This window comes from Capricornis sumatraensis, chromosome 12 (genome assembly GCF_032405125.1).
Source record: "Capricornis sumatraensis isolate serow.1 chromosome 12, serow.2, whole genome shotgun sequence".
Classification (NCBI taxonomy): domain Eukaryota; kingdom Metazoa; phylum Chordata; class Mammalia; order Artiodactyla; family Bovidae; genus Capricornis; species Capricornis sumatraensis.
The window spans coordinates 40,701,311-40,728,679 of NC_091080.1; the positions used below are offsets into that span (position 1 = coordinate 40,701,311).

General features: G+C 54.2%; 1 protein-coding gene across 1 annotated transcript in view; it reads left to right on the forward strand.

Annotated features, from left to right (window-relative positions):
* Positions 1–27,369, forward strand: part of SLC7A1 (solute carrier family 7 member 1) — a 57,971-nt gene extending 30,602 nt beyond the window's left edge. The window contains exons 2-13 of the mRNA XM_068984576.1: positions 170–237; positions 12,324–12,708; positions 14,137–14,295; positions 16,314–16,488; positions 18,627–18,748; positions 19,254–19,476; positions 20,177–20,316; positions 22,748–22,850; positions 24,688–24,905; positions 25,097–25,263; positions 25,856–25,964; positions 27,201–27,369. Coding sequence (XP_068840677.1) covers positions 12,339–12,708; positions 14,137–14,295; positions 16,314–16,488; positions 18,627–18,748; positions 19,254–19,476; positions 20,177–20,316; positions 22,748–22,850; positions 24,688–24,905; positions 25,097–25,263; positions 25,856–25,964; positions 27,201–27,304 — 1,890 coding nt within the window. The 5' untranslated portion in view covers positions 170–237; positions 12,324–12,338 and the 3' untranslated portion in view covers positions 27,305–27,369. The remainder of the gene's footprint in view (positions 1–169; positions 238–12,323; positions 12,709–14,136; positions 14,296–16,313; positions 16,489–18,626; positions 18,749–19,253; positions 19,477–20,176; positions 20,317–22,747; positions 22,851–24,687; positions 24,906–25,096; positions 25,264–25,855; positions 25,965–27,200) is intronic.

Below are 27,369 nucleotides of genomic sequence, written 5' to 3' on the forward strand. Positions count from 1 at the left end.
CATTTTCCCTCTGCACCGCCCCCCACCCATGCTGCTCCATCTGCGTTGGGACCTCGTCTGCCCTCTGATGCTGAGCTGAACAGAAGCTGTCCTCCCTGCGTTGGCCATGGGCTTGGAGGTTCTGGGCCCCCAGATGGAGTCTAACGTGGTCTCTTCCCTTGCCTCCTAGGAGCCAGCCCCCTCTCGACCCTCGTGAGACGCCGTCGCTCCAGGACCAGGGACCCCCCCGGTGACGAGGTGACAGTCCTTACGTCGTAGTCCAGGTGCAGCCCAGCAGGAGGGCCTGCTCTTGGTGCCGGGATGTTACTCATTTAGGCCTCTCGTTGGCTGTCGGCTTTTGAAGTTAACTGACAGCTAAGCCCTAAGTCTTCTTTTTAACATCTCACCGGCCTGCCTCTGTCAGCTCTTCTGTCTCACCCGGAAAGGCTCGTCTTTCACTCTCGTGGGCTCTTGAGTTTCTGTGTGCACTTCTGCTCGTCCAGACTGCTTGGTGTCCTGGGACGGCAGGGCCTTCAGTCCAGGGCGCGTGGTGGGGAGCGGGTGTCCCCGCCCTGGGGGATTTGTCCACGTGGCCTGCCATCCTCAGAGGGCCTGGGCCCCGTGGGCGGCCGCAACGCCGCGGCCTCTAGGCATCTATTCCCCGTCTGCCTGTGGGTCACGGAGCCGTTGCGGTCTCAGCTTCAAGGGCCTGTTCCAGTCTGCATCCTGGGCCCCCTGCCTCTCAGTCCTCAGCCTTTCACTCTGCTCAGGAGTTCTCCCACAGCTTGTTCCTGGGTGCCGTAACCAGCTGTCGGTCAGTGTATTTCAGGCCGGTCCCTGGAGCCCCAGAGTCCGGGGGTGGGGGCAAGGTGGGACAGGAACAGGCATGGAGAGCAGGGAAGGCCAAGGCCGGCCAGGGGATCTCCGTGTCCCTCCTGTCCCTTTAAATAAGAGTGGGTCCAGGGGCTTGCCCGGTGGTCCAGTGGTTATAAGCTTCCACTGCAGGAGGCCTGGGTTCAATCCCTGGCCAGGTAACTAAGATCCCCCATGCCTCATGGTACAGCCAAAAAATTAAAACCTAATAAATAAAGTGAGAGTGGGTCTAGTTTCACCTGTTGCTTATATTTGCATCTGGCATAGGACGTAGTTTGGGGAAAAAGGATCCTACTGTATGAGTGCTGGACAGTTATTGCTCAGGTCATTTTTTGATAAGTACGTGGTCATTGAGTATGGAGGCTTCACTTTTGTCACTGTTTCATTCATCACAAGAGGGGCTTGTGTGTGTGTGTGTGTGTGTGTGTGTGTGTGTGTGTGTGTGTGTGTGTAAAAGAACTGCAGTTGCCCACTCACCCTGACACACGCATTCCTGCAGTCCTCTGGGCCCTTCATATTCTTAATTTTGAGTGTGGAGCTGCATTGAGAAGACACACATAGGATCAGCGGCCCTCGCTGAGTCCTTCACCAGGGGACTGGGGGCGCGTAGCTGTGACCTTTGCCACGTGGAGACCCCCTGAGGGAGGGAGCAGGGCTCCCCAGCTCCTCCCTGCAGGCATGGGGATGCTCTGAGTGAGTCCCGTGTGTGTGAGCTTCCCCGTGTCACTAAGCAGGAACCAGTCAACTGCAGGCCAGAAAATGAGCCCTGGCTTATGGCGAGGCCCGGGGTCAGGTTCCAGTGGCATTCCGGAGGGACAGCCTGTATCAAGGTCTTTGCCCGGGGTCAGGTTCCAGTGGCATTCTGGAGGGACAGCCTGTATCAAGGTCTTTGCCCGGGAGCTTCCATCAGGGGGCTCTACCTGTGACATCGGTGTAACCACCGTCCATCCTTCATACTCAGTGCCGCAGGCCAGCCCTGGCCTCGTGTCCGCGCTCTGGGCCACTCTGTCCATCTCAGGCTTCACCGTGATCCTCCGGTGCGTTTTCTCCTGGCCCTTGATCGTCGGTCCTGCGTTACGGAGCCCACAGGCCCTCGTGCACCTGGCCGCTTGCTCCCGAAGCTGCGGAGTGACTTCAGGTCCACGGCAGCATGTTTTCTGTGAGGGAGACAATTCTGTTACTGCCCGCTGGATGTGTACCCCACGTGTGTGATGTAACAGAAATCCCTAGGATGGGAAGGTGTACAAACAGGTGCCTGGGGGTCGGCCTGCAGACAGGTGGGGTGTGGAGCCAGGAAGGGGGCCATGGTGTTTCCTTCAGACTTTAAGTGCTTTTCTCTTGGGGGCGAGTGTCTGAAGTCTTGGCCACCACACCAGCACAACCTGTCATGAAACGTGCATTTCCTGCTGGGGCTTATCCCCGCACAGCAAGCCCCGCGCAGGTAATCCCCATGGTAACCAGGGGCTCCAAGAGGAGAGGACAGGGATGGAGCAGATGCAGGAACACGGGAAAGGACAGAGTATCTGCTTGCACACAGGCGCTTTGTCAGCTGGATCAAAATACCCTGCTTGCTCCCCAAATAAAGAAGGCGGGTGGCGGCCTGGGACCCTCTCCCCTCGGGTCTGTCCCGCCCAGTAAGACCTGATTAATCCTCGCAGTGGTATGTGGTTGCTGCCCTCAACCCTTCCTTTATGTAAAAGGTTTACATCTTAAATGCGTATCCCTCAGATGCCCAGCCGCAGCTCTCCTGGCCCGTCCTGCTCCCTGCAGCCCAGCCTAGCCTCACCTGTTCAGCCTGGTGGGCCTGAGCTTTGTCTCTCGGGCAGGTGAGCGTGTGACCTGCCGAAAAGGGGGGAGGGTGAACCTGAAATTTCACATATGTCCCGCACCATGGATAGCACAGAAACACGTGTCTGTTGGTTTCTCTCTCCCGGGTTTTGAATAACCTACAAACCACTCTGTTCTTCGCTTTCCTTTAACCTCTTCTTTGGAACTCACATTGGCTTCTGTAATTTCAGGCAAAGTCCCCAAATGGTACCATTTAGGCCCAGAGAAATGTCTAGGGACATGGTCCACAACTGCCTAGTACAAATCCTTTACTCTTGGCTGTTTCTCTAGTTTAAAAAAAAATTGGCTGAATATCGACAGTTTCATATGGTTCAATCTAATCATGCGTAAGAGACTTTGTACATAACTGTGTCTTAGCATCAAGGGGCTGCCCTGGGGTTGCAGGTCTCAAGAGGAGTTTCCTTGTTGTTTTCTGGGTCAGCCTAACAGGAAACCCTCTCTCTTGCTTTTGGGAATTTCTCAGTGGGCACGTATGCAGAGAGAAAACGTAATAAAACTCCACGTACCCAGGTACCTCCAAGGCGGACTCTTTAAAAGAGATTTCCTTCCCCTCAGTTCAGAAACAGTAAGCAGTCACTGAAAGAATGTTAAAATGCTGGCAAAAATGCCAGTAATCTGTCCAGAGACACTGCCATGATTCTCCTTCCAGACCAGTCTGAGTATACACATCCTCGTGTGTGTTCCTGTTAATTTTCAACCAGTCTGAGTATACACACACATGTGTGTTCCTGTTATTTTCAACTAGTCTGAATATACACCCACACTCGTGTGTGTTCCTGTTATTCTCTACCAGTGTGAGTATACACTCACACTCGTGTGTATTGTTATTTTCAACCAGTCTGAATATGCACTCACACTCATGTGTGTTCCTGTTATTTTCAACTAGTCTGAATATACACTCACACTCATGTGTGTTCCTGTTATTCTCTATCAGTCTGAGTATACACTCACACGTGTGTGTTCCTGTAATTTTCTACCAGTCTGAGTATACATGCACACTTGTGTGTGTTCCTGTTATTTTCAAGGGCTGCTGCCAGGCTCATTTGACACTGTCCTCCCACTTTGCTCAGAGACACGGACTCTCCCAAAGCAATATTTGGTCTGTCTCTTTGGCAGCTCTTCCTCCGAATGATTCTCCAAGCCCCTGCCCTCTGTGTGCTTTCCAGAACTCTCCCCTGAGGCCCCTCTGGGCCCTTCTGCCCCAGTTACCTCCTTGTCCTCGGACCCAGAGAAAGTGCCTGTTGCTTCAAAGCCAGTGGCTCCTGGCCAGTGGCTGCGGGAAGTGGGCGGGTGACGCAGATCCATGCCACCGTGTGAGTAACTCATTGACTGGACTTGCCAGGAGTAGTGGCATGCAGAAAGAGGTTGTCTTAACCCACGTGACTCCCTTATTTGTGGGATTTCAGATAGGGTGACACAGTTGAGTGTTGTCAAGCGGGAAGAGGGTACATTTGGTCAAAGTCGTGTCGCTCTGGCACCTGCTCTGGAACAGGGCTCCTGGAGTCAGAGGACGTGAGTCCAAATCCTGGCTCCCTGCTTAAAGTGAGGTGGCTATGGCTGGGGGCCCACCCATCCTCCTGGGAGAGGAGGGAGGCCTGTGCCTCTGCTGGTCTCTGGCGAGGACAAGGTGCACCCGCGTGTGTGAGTGTGGCGAGGAGCTGGTGTGCTGTGTTGCTTTCAGGACCCCAGCTCCCGAGAGTCTCTTGTCCGGGTCGGTTTGGGCAGCTGTCCCTGACTTCTCACAGCTACTTTACTTTTGAGTCAGTGCATTTTCTAGAAATTCTAACTGTTTTCAGAGTAGCCTGTGGCAGTGGGAAGACTAGGGGAAGGGAGGAAGTGACAGGTATTTGAGGATTCCAGTGGCCCCAGGCTTATGGGTAAATAGGTGAGTCTGTGAGAATTTGCTGAGTGAGTAACTGAGTAAATGGGAAAATAATGGTCTGTGACCGAGCAGTGAGGTCAGATCCGCTGGGCAGGAGTCCCCGCCTTGCTTGGTTCCAGGGGCCGGCTGCCCTGGCGCTTTGTGAAAGAGGACTTTTGGAGGAGCCTCTGAAATCTCTAATATGCTTTTCAGGACTCCTTAGAGCCTGGAGAACTAAAGAAACAGTGTTCTGCCAGTTAGTCTGAATTCTGATCCTGGGGGATCTTTATTTAAGACATTTCCATTCGTCTGGAGAGCCAGACGAAGTGTCCACAGTTCACAGACACACAACTTTACAAAGAACCCTCACCAGCACCCCCGGACCCACACCCTACTCAGGACCAGGCCCCTGCTGGACTCTGGCTCATGGATCCTGCCCTGAGCAGGGGGCCCGTTCCCCACCCCCGGGCCTGCCCACAGAGTTTGTCCGTCACCGGCTTTAGTGAACCAGGTGGAACATGTTCGCTTCTTTCCATCCCAGAGAACTGAGAAGCACTAAGGTACGTGTTGGAGCAGCTCTGAGCCCCTCACGAAACACAGGTTTCTGTTGTAATGCGTTTCTACACACAGAACTGGGGCGTGTATCTTGATAAAGCACAGCTCCCCTGGTGATGGAAACACTGTCGGGAGACAAAAAGACTCTTAGTCACATCCTGCTGGCTACAGGAGGAAGCGTTCCTAGATTTTATCTGATTTTCGTGAGGATGCACTTACTGGTCGTCCACTGGCTTCTTGTCTGCTGTCTTTCTTGGGTCTGGGCAAACGCTGTGGACAGGCTTGGGTGTGGGTAAGCCAGCAACGTTGACAGTGTCAGGCCAGGCATCAGTTCATGACCACCGTGTGATGGGGACCTCAAACTGCCAGAATTTGTCTGCCTTGCTTCTGTGAGGGAGAGGCGATGGGCAGGTGCTGAGACTTAGAAGAAAGAACCAGTGCTGACTCTGCCGGGAATAACTTGCTTCTTAGCATGCCTGCCTGTGTATACTTAGTCGTGTCTGACTCTTTGCGACCCCATGAACTGTATCCCTTCAGGCTCCTCTGTCCATGGGATTCTCTAGGCCAGGATCCTGGAGTGGGTTGCCATGCCCTCCTCCAGGGGATCTTCCTGACCCAGGAATAGAACCCATATCTCCTGCATTGCAGGCAGATTCTTTACCGAGCCACCAGGGAAGCCGTCTTAGTATACTCCTTGTGCATTATCCGTTAAGGCAGGACCAGAGAGCCACCCCGTTTTTCAGATGTGGAAACTGAGGCCCCAGAGACATGCACTAGTGTAACCCAAGGAGCCCTGGGCAGAGATGACAGGGACGCCAGCTGTCCCCACAGAGGAGCACCTCCCACGACAGAAGGAACTGTTGGGAAACTTTCAAGGCCTCAGAGGCAACTCCTTGTTGCTTGGGCTGAATTTTAACCCAAATAGCATCTTCTTACATGTGTATTCATTTAGAGAAATAGAACCGGACTCTTGGGTGACTTGAACCTTTGAATATTCAGCAAATGAGATCTCCTTTGATGGACAGACCCTCATAAGTCATTGAAGTCAATGGTGAAGATGTTGCCTAAGATGAAGGACAGACGTCCAGCCAGTGTCCTGTTAAGTTCCCTGAAATTAAGTCAGTGATCGTACTGAGTGTGAGCTATGGGCCCTGTACGTGTTCTGGTCCCGTATGTTCTGCTCGTGGGCCTCGTAGGTTCTGGGGGCAGAGGCGATTAGATGCAACCCTGCCGGTGGGTCATGTGGACGCTTAGCTCTGAGATGGGGGCTTGGACCACCACCACCCTCCTGCCCACTGCCAGTTAGCTGTCCAGCCTCTCCCCCCAGCCCCTCTGCACCCCTGGGGCCCCAGGGATCCTGACTCAGAGGACAGCACAGGCTCTGCAGGCGGTGAGGCGTGAGTTTGAGCCTCGACTCCCATCTTTTGTTGGCTGCATGCCCTCCACCAAGTTACTGGCCCCAACTCTCTGCCTCTTCAGCTGGGACTGCATTTCTGCTTTTCCCTAAGCCTGGCTGTGTCAGCCCAGGGCATCATCCCAGGTGTGAGACCCCTGAATTCAGGAGGAGTTCCATTCTGCCCTCAGCTTGTCCATCGCTGCCTGGGGTCAGATGGGTGTAGACCCTGGGGGACTTTAAGAGAGCCCGAGTCCTGAGGTCACATCTCACGGGCGGTGGACGGGCTCCCGCTGCCCAGCGAGGACGTGGGGGCGTGGCTAGCCCCCCAGCCGCCACAAACCTTCACTTCCCTGGGTCCCCTCCTCCCCTCGCCTCCCCCCTGCCCTGCTGTGCACCAGTTGAGTTCTGTCGTTTCCTTAACCTCCTTCCACACACCCACGTGTTGGGTCTTCATCTGTGTCAACCAGTCCCCTCTATCCTGGTTTTCTTTAAACTTAAAAGTTCTTGCACCTGGGCCTCCTGCCACCGGGGGGAAGTGGATCTGGCTTGGAGAACAACTTCCTTCAACGCAGATTGCGTTCCTTGCATGCATCTTTCCTCCTCCACTGTGGCCCGTGACCTGGAACACTCTTGTTTTGGACCACGTCTGGTTGAGGTGGCTTCACCTCTTCTCCCTTCCTCATTAAAGCTGCAGGTGTTCCAGAGCCTTCAGGACTCCTGGGCAGCCCTGCCCCACCTGGCTGAAGGGGACTTGGGGACTGCCTGTCCCCGCTCAGCGTCCTGTGTGGACATCAGCACGTCTGTCTCCTGCTGGAATGACAGGGTTTACTCTATATGACTCCCCTGCTTAGGACCACTCCCAAATGTAATGACCACTTAAAAAAAAAAAAAGACATATGAAGAAAAAAATGTCAACGTTAAGACTTTCTCCAAAGAATTTATGAACTTAGTGTCTATCACAGCCTCCGTCTGTGACCTCTTCCCCTCCCTCCATGAAGCCATCAAGCTCTTCTGTTTCGGTAATGGGACTGTCATTAAGTCTGAGTGAAAAAAAAAAAATCATACAGTTCACACCTGCCTGCCTTTGTCAGACACCTTCAACACCGCATCCTAAAGTCTTTATCTCAGCAGTCTGGACCTGTTGGGCCATCTTGCTCCGACTGTTACATAGTGATCACTGGAATCAAACTTGGAGTTAGAAATTCTGTGGGAAAGGGACAGATTTCCTTTGCTTTCTAAGAGGACATTCTTTCATAATGCGTGAGTTGGGAGTGAGAGAGAGCCAAAGCTCTTGCTGTTACAGGATTCCTGTCAAAAACTGAAATGAAAGTATAGCTCTTGACTGTTGCAAAAATTTCTCCCTGGGAGACAGGATAACGTAATTTCCAGATAATGCTTTCAATGCATACTGGGGACTTTCTGCGTAAATCCTGACTGCAGGAAGTCTGTCCGACCCTGACACTGGCGAGGCTTACGTGCTTAGATTGGTTTTACATGGAGAAGTTTCATTTGTTTTCAGCTGTTGGCTGAATGAGCAGCTCAGGAGTCCAGGCATGAACGTGAGTTGTGGGGTAATGTGTGCACAATACCAACAGATGCTGCTGCCTGGAGAACCCAGATTTTTTCGTTACTGCCAAGGAGAAAGAAAGGACGTTACTTTAAAGTAAGCCCGGGGCTGGGTTAGTGAGCATCTCAGTCTCTCCCACCCTGGGAAGTAGAACTGGACACGGCACTCGTGCTGTCCGCACTGTCAGCCCTGGGGTTCGGCGGCGACTGGTTGCGTTCCTGCCCCAGCGGTTTCCAGGGGACTGGGTTTGCCCTTTCCCCAGACAGAGAGGGCGTGCAGGAGAGGCAGCCCAAGAGCAAACAGCCAGCCTTGCTCTGCTCCTGTTCACTGCACCCGAGCACTTCTCTCCAGCCCAGGACTCTTCCTGAGAAACAATGGCTGCTATCTTCCCACTTACAAGAAGTCAGCTATGTCCAGGGAGTCTCAGCCAGAAAGTCCCTTTCACGTGTGTTTGCAGTCCAGTGTCTAGGTCCAAATTTACAGAACTCAGTGCCCCGGCCCCTTTATTTTAAAGGTGGTGCTGGGTCCCCAGGGTTGGTTAAGTGGGTTCATGGAGAAAGGATAACCAGGGGCGTGTGCCATGTTCACTGCAGCTGCAGTGTCCAGGGGGGCTCATTTCAGCCTATAGTGAGGTCAGTGGGCTCTCGGAAGGTGTCCCCCTGCCTGCCCTTTGCCAGGTGTCCCAGCACAGTCACTCTGGCAGCTCTGGCTTCCCCAGACAGCAGCCCCTGTGAGAAAGGTGTGTGGACTGTGGACCAGCCCTTCCCAGAGCCCAGGATAGAGTGGTCTTTCAGAGGAAGATGGTGCTCGGGGAAACAGAAATAATGAGAGACTTTATTTTTCTGGGCTCCAAAATCATTGCAGATGGTGACTGCAGCCATGAAATTAAAAGATGCTTGTTCCTTGGGAGAAAAGCTATGACCAACCTAGACAGCATATTAAAAAGCAAAGACATTACTATGCCAGCAAAGGTCCATCTAGTCAAAGCTATGGTTTTTCCAGTAGTCATGTATGGATGTGAGAGTTGGACTATAAAGAAAGCTGAGCACCGAAGAATTGATGCTTTTGAACTGTGGTGTTGGAGAAGACTCTTGAGAGTCCATTGGACTGCAAGGAGATCCAACCAGTTCATCCTAAAGGAAACCAGTCCTGAATATTCATTGAAAGGACTGATGCTGAAGGTGAAACTCCAATCCTTTGGCCACCTGATTCAAAGAACTGACTCGTTTGAAAAGACCTTGATACTGGGAAAGATTGAAGGCAGGAGGAGAAAGGGATGGCAGAGGATGAGATGGCTAGATAGCATGACCGACTCAATGGCCCTGCGTTTGAGCAAGCTCTAGGAGTTGGTGATGGACAGGGAGGCCTGGCATGCTGCAGTCCAGGGAGTTGCAAAGAGTCGGACACGACTGAGCAACTGAACTGAACTGAACTGAGGAGAGGGTGGGAGTGGGTGCCCGCTCTCTCTAAATGTCGGTCCCATTTATCAGTCACGTTAGAAGCAGGGCGGGTCGTCAGGTGCTCTCAGGCTCCACTTCCCTTCTGGGTTTTCCCCGAGATGATGCTGCCAAATTATTCACCACCTTTCCCACCATCCCTGGCACAGCCCTTCCACTGAGGGTGGTGCTGAAATGGTGCATCTTCCTTTTAACTTGTTATCCAAGCAGTGGTTTATTGTAGGCTTTGTTGTGGTTCATAGTCTGGCTTGAATGAATTCAGGGAAATCCTGGAAGGAAGAAAGAAGGAGGCAGGACTTGCACCCTGGGCTTCCTAGACAGTGCTGGCCCCCAGTGCGTCCTCAGCACCTGCTCCCCAACGGCCGCCTCGCTGGGACCCCTCAGGGCTTGGGGCTCCCAACCAAGGGCCAGTAGTGGGCCCGCGAGTGGCCGCAAGCATCCCGGGCACTGGCGCTGTCTGTCCTGTCTCCTGTTCTCTCCCTGCCCTCTCGGCTCTTATCAGACCCCTGACTTTCCTGCTCCACGCTGTTCCACTAATAAGGTCATCTTCCCTCATTTCCTCCCACTTCCGCCCCCTTCACCAAGGGTGATATCATTTCCTACCCCCCCACCAACGCCAGACCCAGATATGGAGCTGGCCCCCCTGCACCTTCCGAGCTCGTGACCCCATTTGACTCTTGGCTCTCTGCGTTATTTTTCCTCATCTTTACAAGAAGGCTTTCCGACCAGAGAAGTTGATTCCCCATTCTAGCTGAAAACTTTTGAGTCTCGAGAGACTGTTTTTTTTCTCTTCATCTTGGCCCATCAGATAAAATATGGAGAGGACCCCCACCCGTCCCTCTGTGACTCGCAGGGGGCCTGGCCTGCAGCTGGGCAGGGGACCAGCCCACAGGGGTGTGGGCAGGCAGTCCAGGGTTCCAGGTGGTTAGGTACGGACTCTGCCGGCTCTCCCGTCTCCCCTGAGACGGTTGCACTTTCTGGTCACTTAACTGCAGCAAAGTGAGGTAGATCAGTCAACACCAGTTGGTCATCAAGGTGGATTTCTCGTGGCTCAGAGTCATAATGATCGCTTATCTCTGCACACTTCTAGGTTCGCAGGAGCTGTGAGGGTAGTTCCTGCGTGCCCACGCCCAGCTTCCTCTGAGATTAGCATCTTAACACTAGTGTGATATTTCGGCTGTGGCCAACCGCCTGGTATGGATACAGCTGAAGTCCGTGCTTTGTTCAGACTTCCTGAGCTTTCCCCGCTGGCCTCCTCTCATCCCGGGGCCTCATCCCGTCCTCTAGGCTAGTGTCCTGTGTCCCGAGGCTCCTCCTGTTTGCACCAGCTCACGGACTTCTCTTGTTCTTGATGACACCCGAGGACTGGGCACAACTGAAAGAAAGAACGTGCACGCACACACGAGCGAAACGCAGGTGCTTCGCAGAGAGTTGCTCTTCTGTGATTTGTCTGATACTTTTCTCGGGATTAGCCTGGGGTTACGGCCTTGGGGAGGAAGCTCTCCGAGGTAAAGGCCCTTCTCATCACATCATACGCTCGATTATCACCTGTCACTTACTGATGTCGACCTTGGCCGCCTGGCCAGGGAGATGTTCTGTCAGGGTTTCCGCTTCCCACACTGTCCTCTTTGGAAGGATAGGGGCTCTGGTTCCCCCTCCCTGGGGCTCCAGGCAGGCCCCGCCCCCTCGGGACGAATTCTCCTGTGATTGGCCAGTGACTCCCAGAGGATGCTGACCAGGGATGTGGTTCAGGAGGTGGGTGGCATCCTGGGCTCCATGGAGTGATAAGGTCCCTGTGAAGGTCGATGACTGGACCCTGCGGGTACCATCTGGACTGTATCACATAGCACTCTGCCCGCATTTTGGTGCAGAGGCAAAGTGCTTCCCAGAGTGGCGACAGTTACAAGGGGCCCTAGCTCGTAACAGTTCAATGGTTTTCTGCTCTGGGCATGCTCTTTGTTAAACTGGAGACAGCCTGGCTCCTGCTTGGTCCTGGGAAGGTCTGAAAAGTGTTGTCACTGCCATTGAAGGCCTCTGGGCTCTGATGGTTAAATTCATATTTAGTTTGGTTTGCCTTCCACCACAGCACACTTGGAATGTTGTTTAGCTGCTCAGTCGTGTCCAGCTCTCTGCAACCCCATGAACTTGTAACCTGCCAGGCTCTTCTGTCCCTGGGATTCTCCAGGCAAGAATACTGGAGTGGGCTGCCGTTTCCTTCTCCAGGGGATCTCCCTGACCCAGGGCTCAAACTTGCGTCTTCTGCACTGGCTGCTGCTGCTGCTGCTAAGTCGCTTCAGTCGTGTCCGACTCTGTGCGACCCCATAGACAGCAGCTCACCAGGCTCCCCCGTCCCAGGGATTCTCCAGGCATTGCAGGCGAATTATTTACTGTCTGAGCCACCTAGGAAGCCCATACCCTTAGAGTAACAGCTTACTTTTCCTGGTGAATTGTATGACTCTCAGCATGAACAACGGGCTTAATTGCGCTTCTCTTGCTATTTCTGCCTGGAGAAGGCTCTCAATTGGGAACTGAAATCAGTGTGGGGGCTCAAGAGAGCAGAGTCCCATCAGCGGGTGGGTTGGCCTCTGGGTGTTTCTCCCGCTGGTCAAACCTGAGGCCGGGAAGCCGTGGGTGGGTGTTCTGCCCGCGGGTGGTGGGATCGTGAGAGGTGAGGCCTTAGCTGCCAGTGACAGTGTAGGACCGCATGGCCCACCTGCTGCGGTGAAGGGGTCCCTGGGTGAGAACAGAGCGCTAACGAAGCTCCCGCCTCTGTCCTCCCCTCGACAGACCTGCAGCTGTGGGATGGGGTGCACCTCGCTGATGGGCATCGGGCAGCAGATGCTGCGGCGGAAGGTGGTGGACTGCAGCCGCGAGGAGAGCCGGCTGTCTCGATGCCTGAACACGTTCGACCTGGTGGCGCTGGGGGTGGGCAGCACGCTGGGGGCCGGCGTGTACGTGCTGGCCGGGGCCGTGGCGCGGGAGGACGCCGGCCCCGCCATCGTCATCTCCTTCCTCATCGCCGCGCTGGCCTCCGTGCTGGCCGGCCTCTGCTACGGCGAGTTTGGCGCGCGGGTCCCCAAGACGGGCTCGGCCTACCTCTACAGCTACGTCACCGTGGGCGAGCTCTGGGCCTTCATCACCGGCTGGAACCTCATCCTGTCCTACATCATCGGTAGGTCTCCGCGCCGGGGCCGGCCCGCCTCCCTCCTGGTGTTCCCGCCCCAGCCTGGCTCCCCAGACCCAGGGGGTCTGGCTCCCCGCAAGCTCGGCACCTCCCGCCTCCCCTCACTGGTGCACGTTTTCCCTTTGCCTTTGGTGCAAGGTGGAGGCCTGCCGCGGGCGCCATTGCCCTGGCTCCTAAAGACCAAGCACGCGGGAACCTAGTGGGGACAAGCCCAGCCCCCAAGAGGCTAGTCCCGTTAGCACAAAGAGACGCAGAATCAGGATGCTCGGCGCTAGTGAGAAAAGGACCTCGTCTCTTTCAGTCTTTTTCCTGATTGCTCAAGTAAATGCATCACTGATACAGAAAAATTTAAGAAATGCAGAAAAGCACAAAGAAGAAATCAGAAATTACCCGATCTGACAGCCCAGCCTCTTGGTGGGAATGTGGCTACTTTAAAAGGCCCTTTACGTTTCCAGAGAGCTTGCGTGCAAGTGAAACAGAACGGTGAGCATGAAGCTCCTGCCGTTGCTAAACCAGCAGGTGACGGTCACCAGCATGGCATCCTTTACAAATAAAGGAAGACGCCTTTTGTGGTGACTGGAACTTTAGCGGCATTTCCCGGGAAGCGTTGCTGGAAAAGCAGTGACGCGTGTTACTTGGATTGAGAGAACAGTCGGGTGCTCTTGGCCGTTTGGGTGGTGGTGGGGGGTGCTGGACTCCACACCTGTGGGTGTTCCGTGCGATCAGAGCCTCGGGGCCCATGGTCCCCCCAGGCCTGGCACAGAGCGGCAGAGGTGGCTGACTCTGGCAGGGGTGGGGGTGGGGGTTGGTGAGTCAGCCACTTGGCTGCTAGGGGAGGGGGCCAGCCCTGAGCTGCTGTCCTTGGTCCCCCGGCCTCCTCTGGGAGGCAGGCCCTGTCAGCTCCACTGTTGAGGGTCTTCAGGGAGGAACGTGGCCCCCACTGCCTATGGCAGCCAAGACCTGCAGGGGTGGGTCGTGAGGTCCCCTGAATTGTCTGTCCCCAGGATTTTGTGTTACAGTGAAATAAAATAGAGTTCAGTACTGTCAGAGCGCCTCTAGGCGGTCAGGATGGTGTTATTTTGTTAAATTTTACTATGATTCAGCTACATGTAGGTTCAAAACACATAGTACACACACACACACACACACACACACACACACTCTCACCCTCACACACATTTCTGTTGGTTGTGATGGAGAATGCATCTCTTCCCAGGCCCTACATCTGGCTTCTCTGCAGACTCCGACTGGCCCTCCCTTCTGAGTCAGCATGTCCTGGGGTACAGTGGCTGCTGCGGGGTCCCCTGCTCACCAGCACCCGCAGGCTGTGAGCCCCTGTGGGTCCTGCAGGTGTCGACAACAGGCGCTGTGTTGACTGTTGCCTTCTCTTCCATCTGATGGTGTGTTTCTCGGCAGGTACCTCGAGCGTAGCTCGGGCCTGGAGCGCGACATTTGATGAGCTGATTGGGAAGCCCATTGGGGAGTTCTCGCGGAAGCACATGGCCCTGCACGCACCCGGGGTGCTGGCCGAGAACCCGGACATATTCGCTGTGATCATCATTCTCATCCTCACAGGTACCGTCACACGTCGGGTGCATCAGGAGGGGCCTGGGAGTCTGGAGTGAGGCTCAGGCTCCCTCCTTTTCTCTTCCTCCCATCCCCCTGTTTTCTTGTCTTCTTTAATTGATGCAGACATCTGGTTTTTTTTTTTTTTTTTTTTTGTCAAAATGGCTTCTCAGAGATTCACATAGGGTTGGCCTATTGAATAGGTCGAGTTATGTGCTGTTTAATTAAAAGAGACTCTCAGGTGTTTGCTTTAAGTGTTTGTGAAGTAGGATTTTGTTAGGGCTGCGGGCTTTGTGTACAGGTGACCCAGGAATACAAGTTCTTCTGATTCAGCGGATGACCATTTAGAAAGGAGAGTTGGCCTTCGTCAGCCAGGATGACATGGAGGAACCAGGCCCGATGCTCACTGCACCTTGGGGTTGGAGACGGCTCAGGTGGTTTGCACCCAACCAGCCGGCAAAACACCCCCTTATATCATGAAGTTTCCCCACAAAGTTGCTGGTACAGAATTTTAAAATTGCAGACAGGGTTTGAACACAGCTGATGGTATCTTCTTCTTAGTGATGTTGACCTGAGTCTCTGCCACCCAGTTGGGAGTTTTGTTAAGGTACACATTAAGCTTAAACGCAGATAAATTCTCTTTTGAGGTTAGAAGATTTTGGATGGGTTTTAAAAACATCTGTGCCTTGTTTTACACACCTAATTACACACGTAATTGAGATCTTTCTGCACGGGGCCAGTCTCAGCGGTATGTCTGGTCCAGCTAGCAGGAACACGGATCAGAAATTAAGTATTCACGAGTGAGATTTTCATAAGGACAGGAGGGAGGGAGGCTGAAGAACAAACACCGCGGAGTGTGAAGTGTTCCCTGAATTGCTCCACGCCCTTCTAATGCCTGTATTTCAGAAATCAGTCTATGACGTAGAGCATCTTTTACGTTAGAATGCGTAAGAGACACGCAGTCAGATCGGTGGCCCCGTGCCACTGGGCACCTTCCCTGACTCTTTGCTCCCCTGGCCGGGGGTGCACCACTGGGCGCCTCCCCTGGCTCTTTGCTCCCCTGGCCGAGGGTGCACCACTGGGCGCCTCCCCTGGCTCTTTGCTCCCCTGGCCGAGGGTGCACCACTGGGCGCCTTCTCTGGCTCTTTCCTTCCCTGGCCAAGGGTGCACCACTGGGCGCCTCCCCTGGCTCTTTGCTCCCCTGGCCGGGGGTGCACCACTGGGCACCTCCCCTGGCTCTTTGCTCCCCTGGCCGAGGGTGCACCACTGGGCGCCTCCCCTGGCTCTTTGCTCCCCTGGCCGAGGGTGCACCACTGGGCACCTCCCTTGGCTCTTTCCTTCCCTGGCTGAGGGTGCACCACAGAAGTGTGTCCTGCATCCCCCAAGGCGGACCTGCAGCTTGCGGAGCGTCACGTGTGCTTTTTCACCCAGTATTTTTTTTATCTCGAGTTTTCGAGGTAGAGCTGGTTTGGCTCAGACGTTCTACATGTACTGAGTCCCAAGAAGGGGACTCCGTGGCAGGGCCCCCAGGTGGTCATTGCTGCGGACACTGCTAACACCCCACAGAGCATCTGAATGATTCCATGTCTGGAGAACTCTTTTTTTTCTCTCAAGACACTGAACAGAGTGTCTCCTTGGAGGAAATGAACTCCTACCCAATGGGTGGTTCTCAGTGATGGAGATTCAGGGAGCGCCTCCCTTCATGCCAGGGAGGGCTTTGCTATTGAGGGGAGCCATTGGCTCAGACGTCCCCAGCCCTGCTGTCCCTGGGGTGCTCCTGGTTGTTGTCTCAATTCCACAAGGTGGCTGGAAGTCCAGCCCTGATGGCTTTGTTCAACACCCCGCGGACTTGGGTTGTTTTGATCCCTGCCTCTAGGATGAGAGTCACTGCAGCCTCGTTCCTCTTCGGAGGTTTAACGCTGCTCAGATTCTTCTAACGTCACCTTCTCGTCCCCACCCCCCGTCCCAGAGGGACTTGCTGGCCCGAGGTCAGCACTGAGGCCGTTTCTGTCTATGCCCTTTTGCAGGACTTTTAACTCTGGGTGTGAAAGAGTCAGCCATGGTCAACAAAATATTCACGTGTGTCAACGTTCTGGTGCTGGGCTTCATCATGGTGTCGGGGTTTGTGAAAGGATCAATTAAAAACTGGCAGCTCACGGAGGAGGACTTCCAGAACACGTCGGGTCACCTCTGCCTGAACAAGTGGGTGTCCCTCTGACTCTGGGCACCTGGGCGTGGTGCGGCTGGGGCGGACCTTGGCTACCACAACACAGTCCAGAACAGTCTCTGTTAAAAAATGTAATTTGAGCTAGGATGTTTTGTCACTACTGAATTGTTTTTTTTTTTTTTTGCAGTCAGATAGCTGAGGGTGTCTCCTTTGTCTGAAATTTGTGTTTTCTTGCCTTGTATTTGACTGTCGGTTGTACGACATAGGAAGATGCTGGGGAGACAGCGGCATCTCTGGATGCTGATTCCAACCCTGCCTCGGTGAGGACCGAGGTCAGGCTCCCTCCGTTGTCCCTGTTTCCCCGTATCCTTTTTGATGATGGAACTCTGAATTTCCTTTTCAGAAAGGAAGATTTTCCTCTGCGGTTCCACACGGATACTGCTTTCTTTTGAAATGCCTTCCTATCTGATCACCTTGAACAAACAAGTCGTTGGAACTTTTTATCTCAGGTGTTCTTCAGAGTAGTTTCTCAGAATAACTGAGGTTATCACAGCGTGATGATGACTACCTCTTTCACTCTCACTCCACGTGGGCCGCGTCAGCCCTGAGATGCCATGGCCTCAGTGTCCTTCCGTATTGGGCTCAGGACGCCCAGGGCTGGAAGCAGGTGACCGGCTGGCTCTCCACCCTGTGCCTTTGCAGGCCTCTGGGCACGCCCTTACCAACAAGCTCACCTTGTTTCGGGAAACAAAAGCGAAACATTGGAGTGGATCTTTCTGACCTTTTTTTTGTTGTTGTCAGATTTTTTGATACATGTTAGGGTCTCAGGATGGAGAACGGGGAGCTCTAATTTTGTTTACAATTCTGTTTTAATTGTGGCTAAAGGTTAAACTGATGCTTTGAAGAGATCATCCTAAAATGCAGTGGCTTTACAAGGATATCTCAGCTCCAGGAATGATCAGTTGGGGGTGGCTGGCCAGCATGGACACGTGCAGGCTTTCAGGGGCCTGATTGCCCGCCTCGCTGACCCGTTATCCCCAAGGACACAGTGTGGTCAGAGCTGGGCTGTGGGTGGGCACAGGCATGACCCAGCTCTCCCACCAGGGGCCAGAGTCTGAGGCCCGTGCGCTCAGATCCGGAAGACGTGTTCCTCCTGCCCACATCCCCCTGGCCAGAATCCAGTAGGGGGCCACGTTCAGCTGCAAGAGAGGCCGGAAAGCCGAGTGGTCACATGTTGGGTTGACCTCTGATTAAGGCCCGGGTGCCCGGCATGTCCTCCAATGGCCTGCTCCGTGGGCAGGCACTTATCAGCAGTTGGTTCTCTAACTGGAGTGCAGGCAGGAAACGAACCCGTGAAACTAGCTCTAACACCCTGTGGTCAACAGTTCAAACAAAAAGAGCCTGCCTTTTGGGGACGAAACGTGACTACAGAGAATTGAGAGCTTTTAATAAGTCACTCCCCAGCATTCCTGGGTCTTGTTCGTGCCAAATTTATCAGTGCCCGTTAATTCAGGGCGAAGTAGGGCCAATTTGAAATATGTTTTAGAGTAACCCAGTCGACTCAGGAAGCTTCACGGGCCCCCTCACCAGTCACTGTGAGCCGGTGAAGAATTGAGCGGAGAGGGCGCCTCCTGTCTCCTGCTTGTCTGTCTAGATTTAGCCTTCTTACTGTTTTTGTTTTTTTTTTAAATTTATTTATTTATTTTATTTGGAGGCTAATTACTTTACAATACTGTAGTCTTTTTTGCCATACATTGACATGAATCAGCCACGGGTGTACATGTGTCTCCCATCCATCCTGGACCCACCTCCCTCCCCATGCCATCCCTCAGGGTTGTCCCAGTTTGATGCATGACACAGGGCATTCATGCTGTTTTGAAGAGACTGTTTCTGCCAGCTGATGGGATTTCCTGTCACTGGCCATCCTCGTGCTCTTGTGTCTCTGCGGTGATGACCCGCACTGGCCTCTGGCCAGAGAGGCGTTTGTTTCCCGGCCCCTTGGCCACCAGTGGGGTCCTGGCGTTACGTCTGCCCACAGCCCCGGGGCTGCTGTCCTGCCGGACGGGGGACGCTGCAGGACTGGGCCTAGCTGCTCGGGGTGGCCGTCAGGGTGGCTCCTCTTCAGGCCCACGAAGCAGGGGCCTGTGACCCTGACAGAGGCTCTCTCTTTCAGTGACACAGAGGAAGGGAAACCCGGTGTCGGTGGGTTCATGCCCTTCGGGTTCTCTGGTGTCCTGTCGGGGGCAGCCACCTGCTTCTACGCCTTCGTGGGCTTTGACTGCATCGCCACCACAGGTAGGTCCACCGCCCTCGGGACACCTGGGCTCGCCTGGCCAGGCATCTGATTCCCCTCCCCCGGGTGTGTGCATGCCCGCCGCTGCCCATTTGCTCCTGAGTGCCCGAGTGTGGGTTTGCACCTTCCTGCCAATCCCCCTTTCATTGCTCCCCAAGTGGCCTGCCTGACAGGAACTTGCCTGCCTGTCCCCTGTGGGCCCAGGGTGATAGCACCGTGGCTGCAGCTGGCGGCAGACCCCACGCGCGCTCCGGGGGAGTGTGGCTACCTAGTCTGACGTCATCCAGGCGCTCGAGGGGGCTGGGCTCCAGCCTCCAGTGTGTTCTCTTTTCCTCGCTGACTCTCAGCGCAAAGGCTGAGAGCACCTTCCCTGGGCCCTTGGGTGTTGTGTCTGGTCTGAGGGCCTCTCCCCTGGGTTCCCCGGAGCCTGGAAGGGCCCTGGCCCTGCAGGGCCATAAGCTGCAGGGTGGTCTCAAGCCCTCCGGCTGAACTCCTCACGGCTTGCAGGGGAGGAGGTGAAGAACCCACAGAAGGCCATCCCTGTGGGCATCGTCGCATCCCTGCTCATCTGCTTCATCGCCTATTTCGGGGTATCAGCCGCCCTCACCCTCATGATGCCTTACTTCTGCCTGGACAAGGACAGCCCCCTGCCAGACGCCTTCAAGCACGTGGGCTGGGAGGGAGCCAAGTATGCGGTGGCCGTTGGCTCCCTCTGCGCCCTGTCTACCAGGTGAGGGGCAGAGACGCTCGGGAAGGCGGGTGTGCCGTGACCACTCCTCTCTCCCCTTGAAGTAGAGCCCAACCCAGCCCCGATCGTGGGACTTCTCCCCTTGGGCTGCTCTCCATCAATCCCTGGGGCTGTCTTTGCATTATGGACGTTCATCTCAATAGCCTGAGGCCCACATTTCATCATTGTTGGCTCAGCAAGGGCTGGGTCTCTTGTCCCTGACTGTGGCCACTGGCCAGACCAGGCCACCTCTGTGAGCACTGCCTCTGGCCCTTATTTTGGCCATAAAGCAGAGGCTACCATTAAAAAGGAGCAAGTGCCGCAAATGCCTTTTAATGAGAATCATTTTGCTCTCGTGCTTCCTGCTAGCCTGTACACACAGGAAACCTTTGTGGACTTCCGGGAGATCTTCATGAAGGCAGTGACGTTTTTCTTTTTGATTCAGCTGGAGATAATCGCAGGAATAAACGCAGAACGTCTCTTCCATAGAACTGTGTCTAGATGCCACGCTGGTTTACGTTAGGCGTTTCCCACTCACACACATGTGCAGACTTGCTGCAAGCGCTCCTCCAGGCTCTGTGTGTTGAGCCACGGGCCTCCCAGGTTGGAGCCGGCTCCCTCTCCTGGGTGTGAACACCTGTTGCGATGCCTTTATTCTCCCAAGCTCTCTTAACGGATGCAGTTCGCTTTTCCTCCCATCTAGTCTTTTAGGTTCCATGTTTCCCATGCCTCGAGTTATCTATGCCATGGCTGAAGACGGGCTGCTGTTTAAATTTTTGGCCAAAATCAATGACAGGACCAAAACACCGATAATCGCCACCTTAACCTCGGGTGCCATTGCCGGTAAGAACTGGAATCTCCTATCCAGCATTTTAACGGTTGAGTTATTACTCCCTAAGGAAATGTCTTGACCTGTGCCCGTCTGAGAGAAGTTGCGACTGGTCTTTTTAACGTTTGGTTTTTACCCTTGGAGTCTGGTTTGTCGCTAGGTAACTGAGTGCCTTTTGACAAAAGGCAGATGCTAGTTTCACAGAGGATGTAATGGAATTCTCAAACAGGTTGCATTTTCCAGTGATTACCGTCTCACTGGCCTGAGCTCGGCATGCACACTGTCCCTTCAGAGCTGTGTCTTGCCCCTTCCCCAGGTGTCCCTGAGTAGACCTTGGTAGGGTAAAGTCCTTCACAGTATATCCCCTATCTTGTCGGTGCTGGAAATTCACCATCCGTGTGTCTTAGCTCGTGAATTCTCTAGGAAGCGAGAATCCCTTATGATCAGCGTTTTATAAAACATGCCACCTCTTCCCCAGGGGACACTGAGGGTGTGTCTGGGGTAGCCCTCCGCCCTGAGCCTATGAACAACAAATGGCAGGAGAGAGGAGGTGGAGCTGACGGATTGCTATCAGGTCCCTCACCAAGAGGACAGAAGGGAGCAGCGGGCTGGGGAACCCTTGGGCCTCTGTGTGCGCCTTGAAAGAGACCCTTGGTTTTCTGTTTCCTCTTTGAGTTGCTTTTCACAGCCCAGAGGCAGGTGCACAGAGGAGAGGCGGAGGCTCAGAAGGGGGAAGTGAGGATGCACGCCCAGGGAGGACAGCAGTGGTTCTCGGTTCCTGGTTTGTTTTGGGGCCAGGCTGGCTGGGCCCTTCCAGCCCATGTGTGGAGCAGGAGGTCTCCGTGGTGAATGAGGACACGTGCCAGCCACAGCTGGATCACAGGGACTTGTCAGATAGCCACAGGGGAGGCGTTTGACCCTCTTAATGAGTGAATTGTTAACAGCATTCACACCCTTAGCAAAATGTGCTTAGTTTTATGGGTCAATGTTGTTTAACGAAAGGAAGCCAGTTTTTCTTATTTCACACGTGTGCTGTATGAGTCTGCATTCTCAAGCATGATCGCTGTGGGCAGGTTAAGTGACACCATGTGTCAGTATGTGACCCATGTGTTTAAGGGATTAAGGAACTGGAAATAATGAGTGTTTTTTCTTTTTTTCCTCCAATATTTACATGTAATGTGATCGTACTGAAGACTGGCCTTAATTTCCTTCCTGTGCTGATTAAGGGAGATGAAACTACAATCTTTAAAGCCACTGTAAAGTTCTTGTATCACCAGACCAAGGGTTTGCTCTTTTTCTTTATTTGGTCAGAGTGATATACAAGTCTTTAGTTTTCTAAGAATCACCTCCCATGGACGAAATTTGGCTCAGGTTTCTCTGAGTGAGGACGTAAGCATTTGATACACACACAGTGGGTTTTCTAATTATCCAGTAGGCCCTCGCTGCTCTTTAATTCTGTTAGTTAACCTCAATTTGAATTTGTTTTAGTTGCCATGGTTTGTGTGGGTTTGAGAAGTATTTGTGGAAAAGTAATGGCTTTGTGTTTATATTTCAACTTGTGTTGATTGCATGTGATTTGAAAGTATCCCAAAGTAGATCCAGCCAAGTTATTTTTTAAGTGGGAAACTTGACACATATATCCCCATAAACACACGTGCATACACTTATAAAAATCTAGGAACGATTTTCAAAAAAGACTGCATGTTTTGCTTTGCGTTAAGTGGGGTTGTGGTGAAGGGACTGGTATTGTTTGGGAATAACATCGCTTTCCACGCCCATATTCTGGGTTAGGAGCCCCTGTCAGCCCTCCCGGACTTGCCCTCACGCAGCTCCTCATCACTGTTGCCTCCTGATGCAGGCCTCAGGTGGTATTCTTGGGAAGACCAAAGTTCAGTGGCATACACCTTGCACCCAGTGACTGGCGTGCTCATGAGTGCCATTGAATGGTGGATGGGTGGATGATGGGTAGGTGGTGGGTGGGTGGTGGATGGGTGGATGTGCGTGTCTCTCTGTGAGTCCGCATGGTGTAGAGGAAGACAGACTGCCCCAGAGCCGTAAGAACCTAGCTCAGTGCCTGGCTTTCCCACTTACTAGCTGTGTGCCCTTACTTAGGTAAGTCTCTCAACACGTCTGGACTTGGCTTTCTCCATCTGTAGTGCAGGGATGGCTGGCAGAGTTGCCATGGGGGTCACCAGGGTCATGTTGATAAAAGTGCTCTCTCTGTTTAAATGTTGTTTATTGTTACTGTCTGTTGGGAGCTGTGTATGTGGTTTAACCCGGAGCTTTCCTTCCTTTTAAGCAGTGCTGCCATGTTTCTTCATGGAAAGGGCTGGCAGGGGGAAGGGGAGGCCCTCCCAGGTGCCCTGGGTCGCGGGCGGGTGGTGGCTCTGGCTGCCACGGTGTTCGGGCCCACACCCATCCTGATGTTCGTCTCCTCCTCCCCAGCGGTGATGGCCTTCCTCTTCGACCTGAAGGACCTGGTGGACCTCATGTCCATTGGCACTCTCCTGGCTTACTCTCTGGTGGCTGCCTGCGTGTTGGTCTTACGGTAGGTGTGGCTTTCTGGGTTCCAGGACAGAAGAGCAGACGCCCTTTGCCAGCTTCCTGCTACCAGTTCGTGTTAACGGTTTATACGCTGTAAACTTGAGGCTGTGGATCATTCCTTTGGGAACTGCTTGGGAGAGGGTGGGACCTGGTGCTTGAAAGTCTAGTTACAGAGAATAGCCTTGAAAGGAGTCCGGGGTAGCTCGACCGCTCTCTCTCTCTCTCACATGCTCTGATTTTTCTGGCTGGATGTCTGGAAGACAGAGACAGGTTATCAACTTGATGGCTGGGGGCTGCATCTTTGGATCGGAATTTTTGAAGGCTGAGGGTAATGATCTCAGTTTGGACCGGAGACTAGGGCCTGGCCCTGGTGGGCACTGGGAGAACTGGGGACACTGATGCTTCCATGGAGGTGAGAGGGCCGTTACAGGGCCTGGAGGGCTGGGGGTGATGTGCAGGAAGACTCTCCAGGTTCTGCTTTGAGTCTCGTCCGGACAGGGCCAGCCCCGTGGAGGGCCATGACACAGCAGATCCGGGCCGGGGCTCAGTGTCCTGGGGTTCCTGGCCGCCACAGCGCCCCTCTCTCCATGCTCACCCTGCTCCAATTTTCCTTTGCTCTGGGAGACAGGGCTCTGCTTCCTTGCTCCCAGGGGTGACCCCAGGTAGCATAGACATCCAGTGTGGTCTCCTGGCGAGAGGCACCCCCTACTTTGCAGGGCTTTAATCTTGCCAAGCCACGGATTCCATCCCTAACGTGCTCTCCAGCTACCGTCCCTGGGCTGAGCCTCAGTAGTGGCTCTGGAGAATCAGCTAGAGCTAGTGTTTCCGACCACGTATTTCTTCCCAAGAGCTCAGTGCTACAATCTTCTCCGAGTCTCCCCCAGCCTTCTTATTAAGTGAATCAGTGAAAAAAAAATGGTGAAGTATCTTCATACTCACTCTTAAGATTCTATGCAGAAGAATGCATAAAGCACTGCATGTTTCGAAGCTGGTGGAGGAGATTGGAGCGCTGTTCCTTTTGGCTGGGAAGATAAGTAGCCTCATTTAGAATGAATGCTTCACTTGCAGGTGGCTTGTGTCTTGGAAATCACGCCATAGGCTTGGTCCTTCACCCAGCTTTAGAGAGTTATTTATCCCAAGGCACTTAGAGTTTTTAAATAAATTGATCCAATTAAATCATGCAAATAGAATTTCTCAAATCCATCAGCCTGCAGACACGTTTCTCTGGCTCTCTGCATGGATTAGGATCCTAATATGATTGCTTTCTGTTTCTGTCTGTATTTTAGCTTCCTACAACTATAGTTTTGTTGTGAGTGGCCTCATATCTCACACTTTTCAGAGTGAGAGAAACGATCTCAGCACCTTCCTCTGGGCTGTTTCATGGTGGAGGTCAAGTTGCCTCAAAAAGGAGACATAAAAAGAAGAGGATGTTGCCCTGAGGCAGGAGTGAGGCCCAGGGCTCTTCTGTTTCTATTTGCGGAGAGTTAGTGGTAAAGAACCTGCCTGCCAATGCAGGAGACATAAGAGACGTGGGTTCGATCCCTGAGTCAGGAAGATTCCCCTGGAGGAGGGCATGGCAACCGACTCCAGTATTCTTGCCTAGAGAATCCCATGGACAGAGGAGCCTGGTGGGCTGCAGTCCACAGAGTTGCAAAGAGTCGGACACAACTGAAGCATCTTAGGACACACGCATGTATCATTCTGACCATTTTCTTCCCATTTTATGCCTTGTGTCCCAGGCAGCTTCCCTTTGAAGCCTTACTAAGAACATGAGTTAGAGTGTGTGTACTTGTGCTGAGTTAAAGCCTAATCTGATGGCTAAACAATATGCTGCCTCACAGGTATCAGCCCGAGCAGCCCAACATGGTATACCAGATGGCCAGGACTAGCGATGAGCTCGATCCAGTCGACCAGAATGAGTTGGTGAGCAGCAGCGATTCTCAGACGGGCTTTTTACCGGAAGCAGAGAGGCTTTCTTTGAAAACCGTACTCTCACCCAAAAATACGGAGCCTTCCAAATTCTCTGGGCTGATCGTGAACATCTCAACCAGCCTCCTAGGTAAGAGCCTGCCCTTCCCTATGTGGTGTTTGGGGTCCCAGGGGGACCACGATGTCAGTTATTCTGCCCTAATTGGGATTGGTGCTTGCAGAGATGGAGCCCAACCCTCCCGGGGTTTTGGGAAGAACTGATCTGCCTGTGGGAACCTGGGGAATGACGGAAGTGCGGTTTTCTCTGTCTGTCCCTCTTAGCGCTCCTGGTCATCACCTTCTGCATGGCAGCTGTGCTTGGCAAGGACGCCCTGGTGAAGGGGGAGTTGTGGGCAGTCTTTCTACTCATGGGCTCTGCCTTCCTCTGCTCCGTGGTCACAGCCATCATTTGGCGACAGCCCGAGAGCAAGACCAAGCTCTCATTCAAGGTAAACAGCTCAGCCTGACAGCTGGAGGGACCCACCCCTGGGAGGACATGATCTTGACTCTCCTGCAGGAGGCCACCCTGCTCTGCAGGGCTCCGGCAGGCCTGGGTGTGCAGAGTGAGGTGGTTGCTGGCCAAACTCAGGGGCATGTGAGCTGGGCACAGACAGCGCTGCTGAGAAAGGCTGGCCCCTGGCCCTTGGGTGGGGCAGTGCCCCACATCCTGTAAGCTTTTCATAAGTAAGCGTCTGCCCTGGTCGATTGTGTGTCATTACCAGGCCTCAGAGATGACCAGGGCCTCTTCAGGCGTAGAGTCTACAGATAATAAGATCATTCAGCAAGCTCAGAAGTGAGGCGCAAGTTCACTGTGGCAATTAGTGTTGCTCAGAACAAACTCCCACCTGCGAGGGTTCGCCTGTGGGGTGTGTTGGGGGTGCTGAGGGGATGGGGGGTGCCAGAGTGGGGCCTGGCACTCAGCCCCTCCCCACTCAGCCCCGCCCATCCAGATCAGGCCTGGGAGGGCGTGCCCCTCGGGTGGTTCTGCCGTCTCACGCTGTCCGCCTGTCACACCTGACGCTGTGCCGCCTGTCCCCGCAGGTGCCCTTCTTGCCGGTCCTTCCTGTCCTGAGCATCTTCGTGAACGTCTATCTCATGATGCAGCTGGACCAGGGCACGTGGGTCCGGTTTGCTGTGTGGATGCTGATGGGTACGTGAGGCGTGGGTTTCGAGGTGACCCAGCATCTCTCAGGCCCCCCACCCACCCACTCGCCCCCTCCCCGCCTGTGCCCGGCAGCTCGTTGTCCTCTCTGCTACCGGCTGGCTGGCTTGCATCCTCCAGCTGCACCCCCGTTTCCGATTTCAAAACACAGTGAAAACACGTGTAGTCAGTGTTTTCGCTCTGACAGTGAGGAACACCCGGTAGGTTTGGGTCCTCCCTCCCTCGTAGATAATTGTAAAGCCTTTGCCTGAACCAGCTATCTGTTTGGGAAAGAGCTCAATGTTCAAAGAACCAGCCTGTGAGTGTGCTGTTGACAGAGCACCACCTTCTTCACCCCAGACAGCACCGTCTAGACAGCCCCACCCTTGGCCCCCTGGGCTGCAGGGGCTGGCTGGGCCCGTGGGAGAACTAGAGGTCCCCCTTGGGGCCTGGCCCTGCTTTGTACCAACCATGGCCCCTCTGCGGGCCTCCAGCAGCCGAAGCAGCAGAAATGAACCCAGTAGCGCTGGGAGACTGGCCTGACCGGGCCATACCCCTGATGAGAGCAGTGACCTTCAGGCTGAGTTATGGCCAAACCCCCCTGCCCCAGTGACTGAGGGGTAGGGAGGGTAGCTCCCTGCCTCCCTGCAGAGGTGGGGGACGCCTGCTTTTGAGCGCACTCCACAAGCTCCTGGGCTCCAGGACTGCTCTCCCTTGTCACTGGCACACAGGTGGTCCCCCGCCAGGGTTGGGGGTGGTAGTTAGGGGCACAGATCTCCGGGTCCCACCACAGACCCCTATGGCCCCTGAAACTCACCGGAATGACTAAATTGGTGGGGTGCATGAATTCCCACGTGACCTGAGTGTCTAAGCCACTCATGGGAAAAACAGAAGCTATAACAGACAGCATGAGGAACGCAGGGAGCCTTAGTGCCCTTGGAAACCCAGCGCAACTTCTGGGGGGTCTGTCCTGGCCCCTCCAGCGGCCGCAGGGCAGCCGCCCTGCCAGGTGGGCAGTGGATGAGGCAGAGGCACCAGCGCCCCTGCAGGGGTCCCCACCCAGTGGCTTGCCAGGTGCGAGGCTGCCCAGAAAGACGCGCCTGCTTTTGCCAGGTGTAGAGGTGACCCTGCCGGAAGTCATGTGGGCTTCCTTGGGGGGCAGGCCTCCTGCAGAGGCCTCTCATGAGGCCTTGACCCCAGGGCCGCCTCCCGGAGTCACACTCCGTCTCTGCCCTTGGCCCGCAGGCTTCTTCATTTACTTCGGCTACGGTCTCTGGCACAGTGAGGAGGCGACCCTGGCCGCCGACCCCACAAGGACTCCTGACGGTCACTTGGATCATTGCAAGTGACACATGGTCCTGCCCCCGAGAGACCCCCGCAGCACCTCGCACCACCACCCCACCCAGCCAGTGTG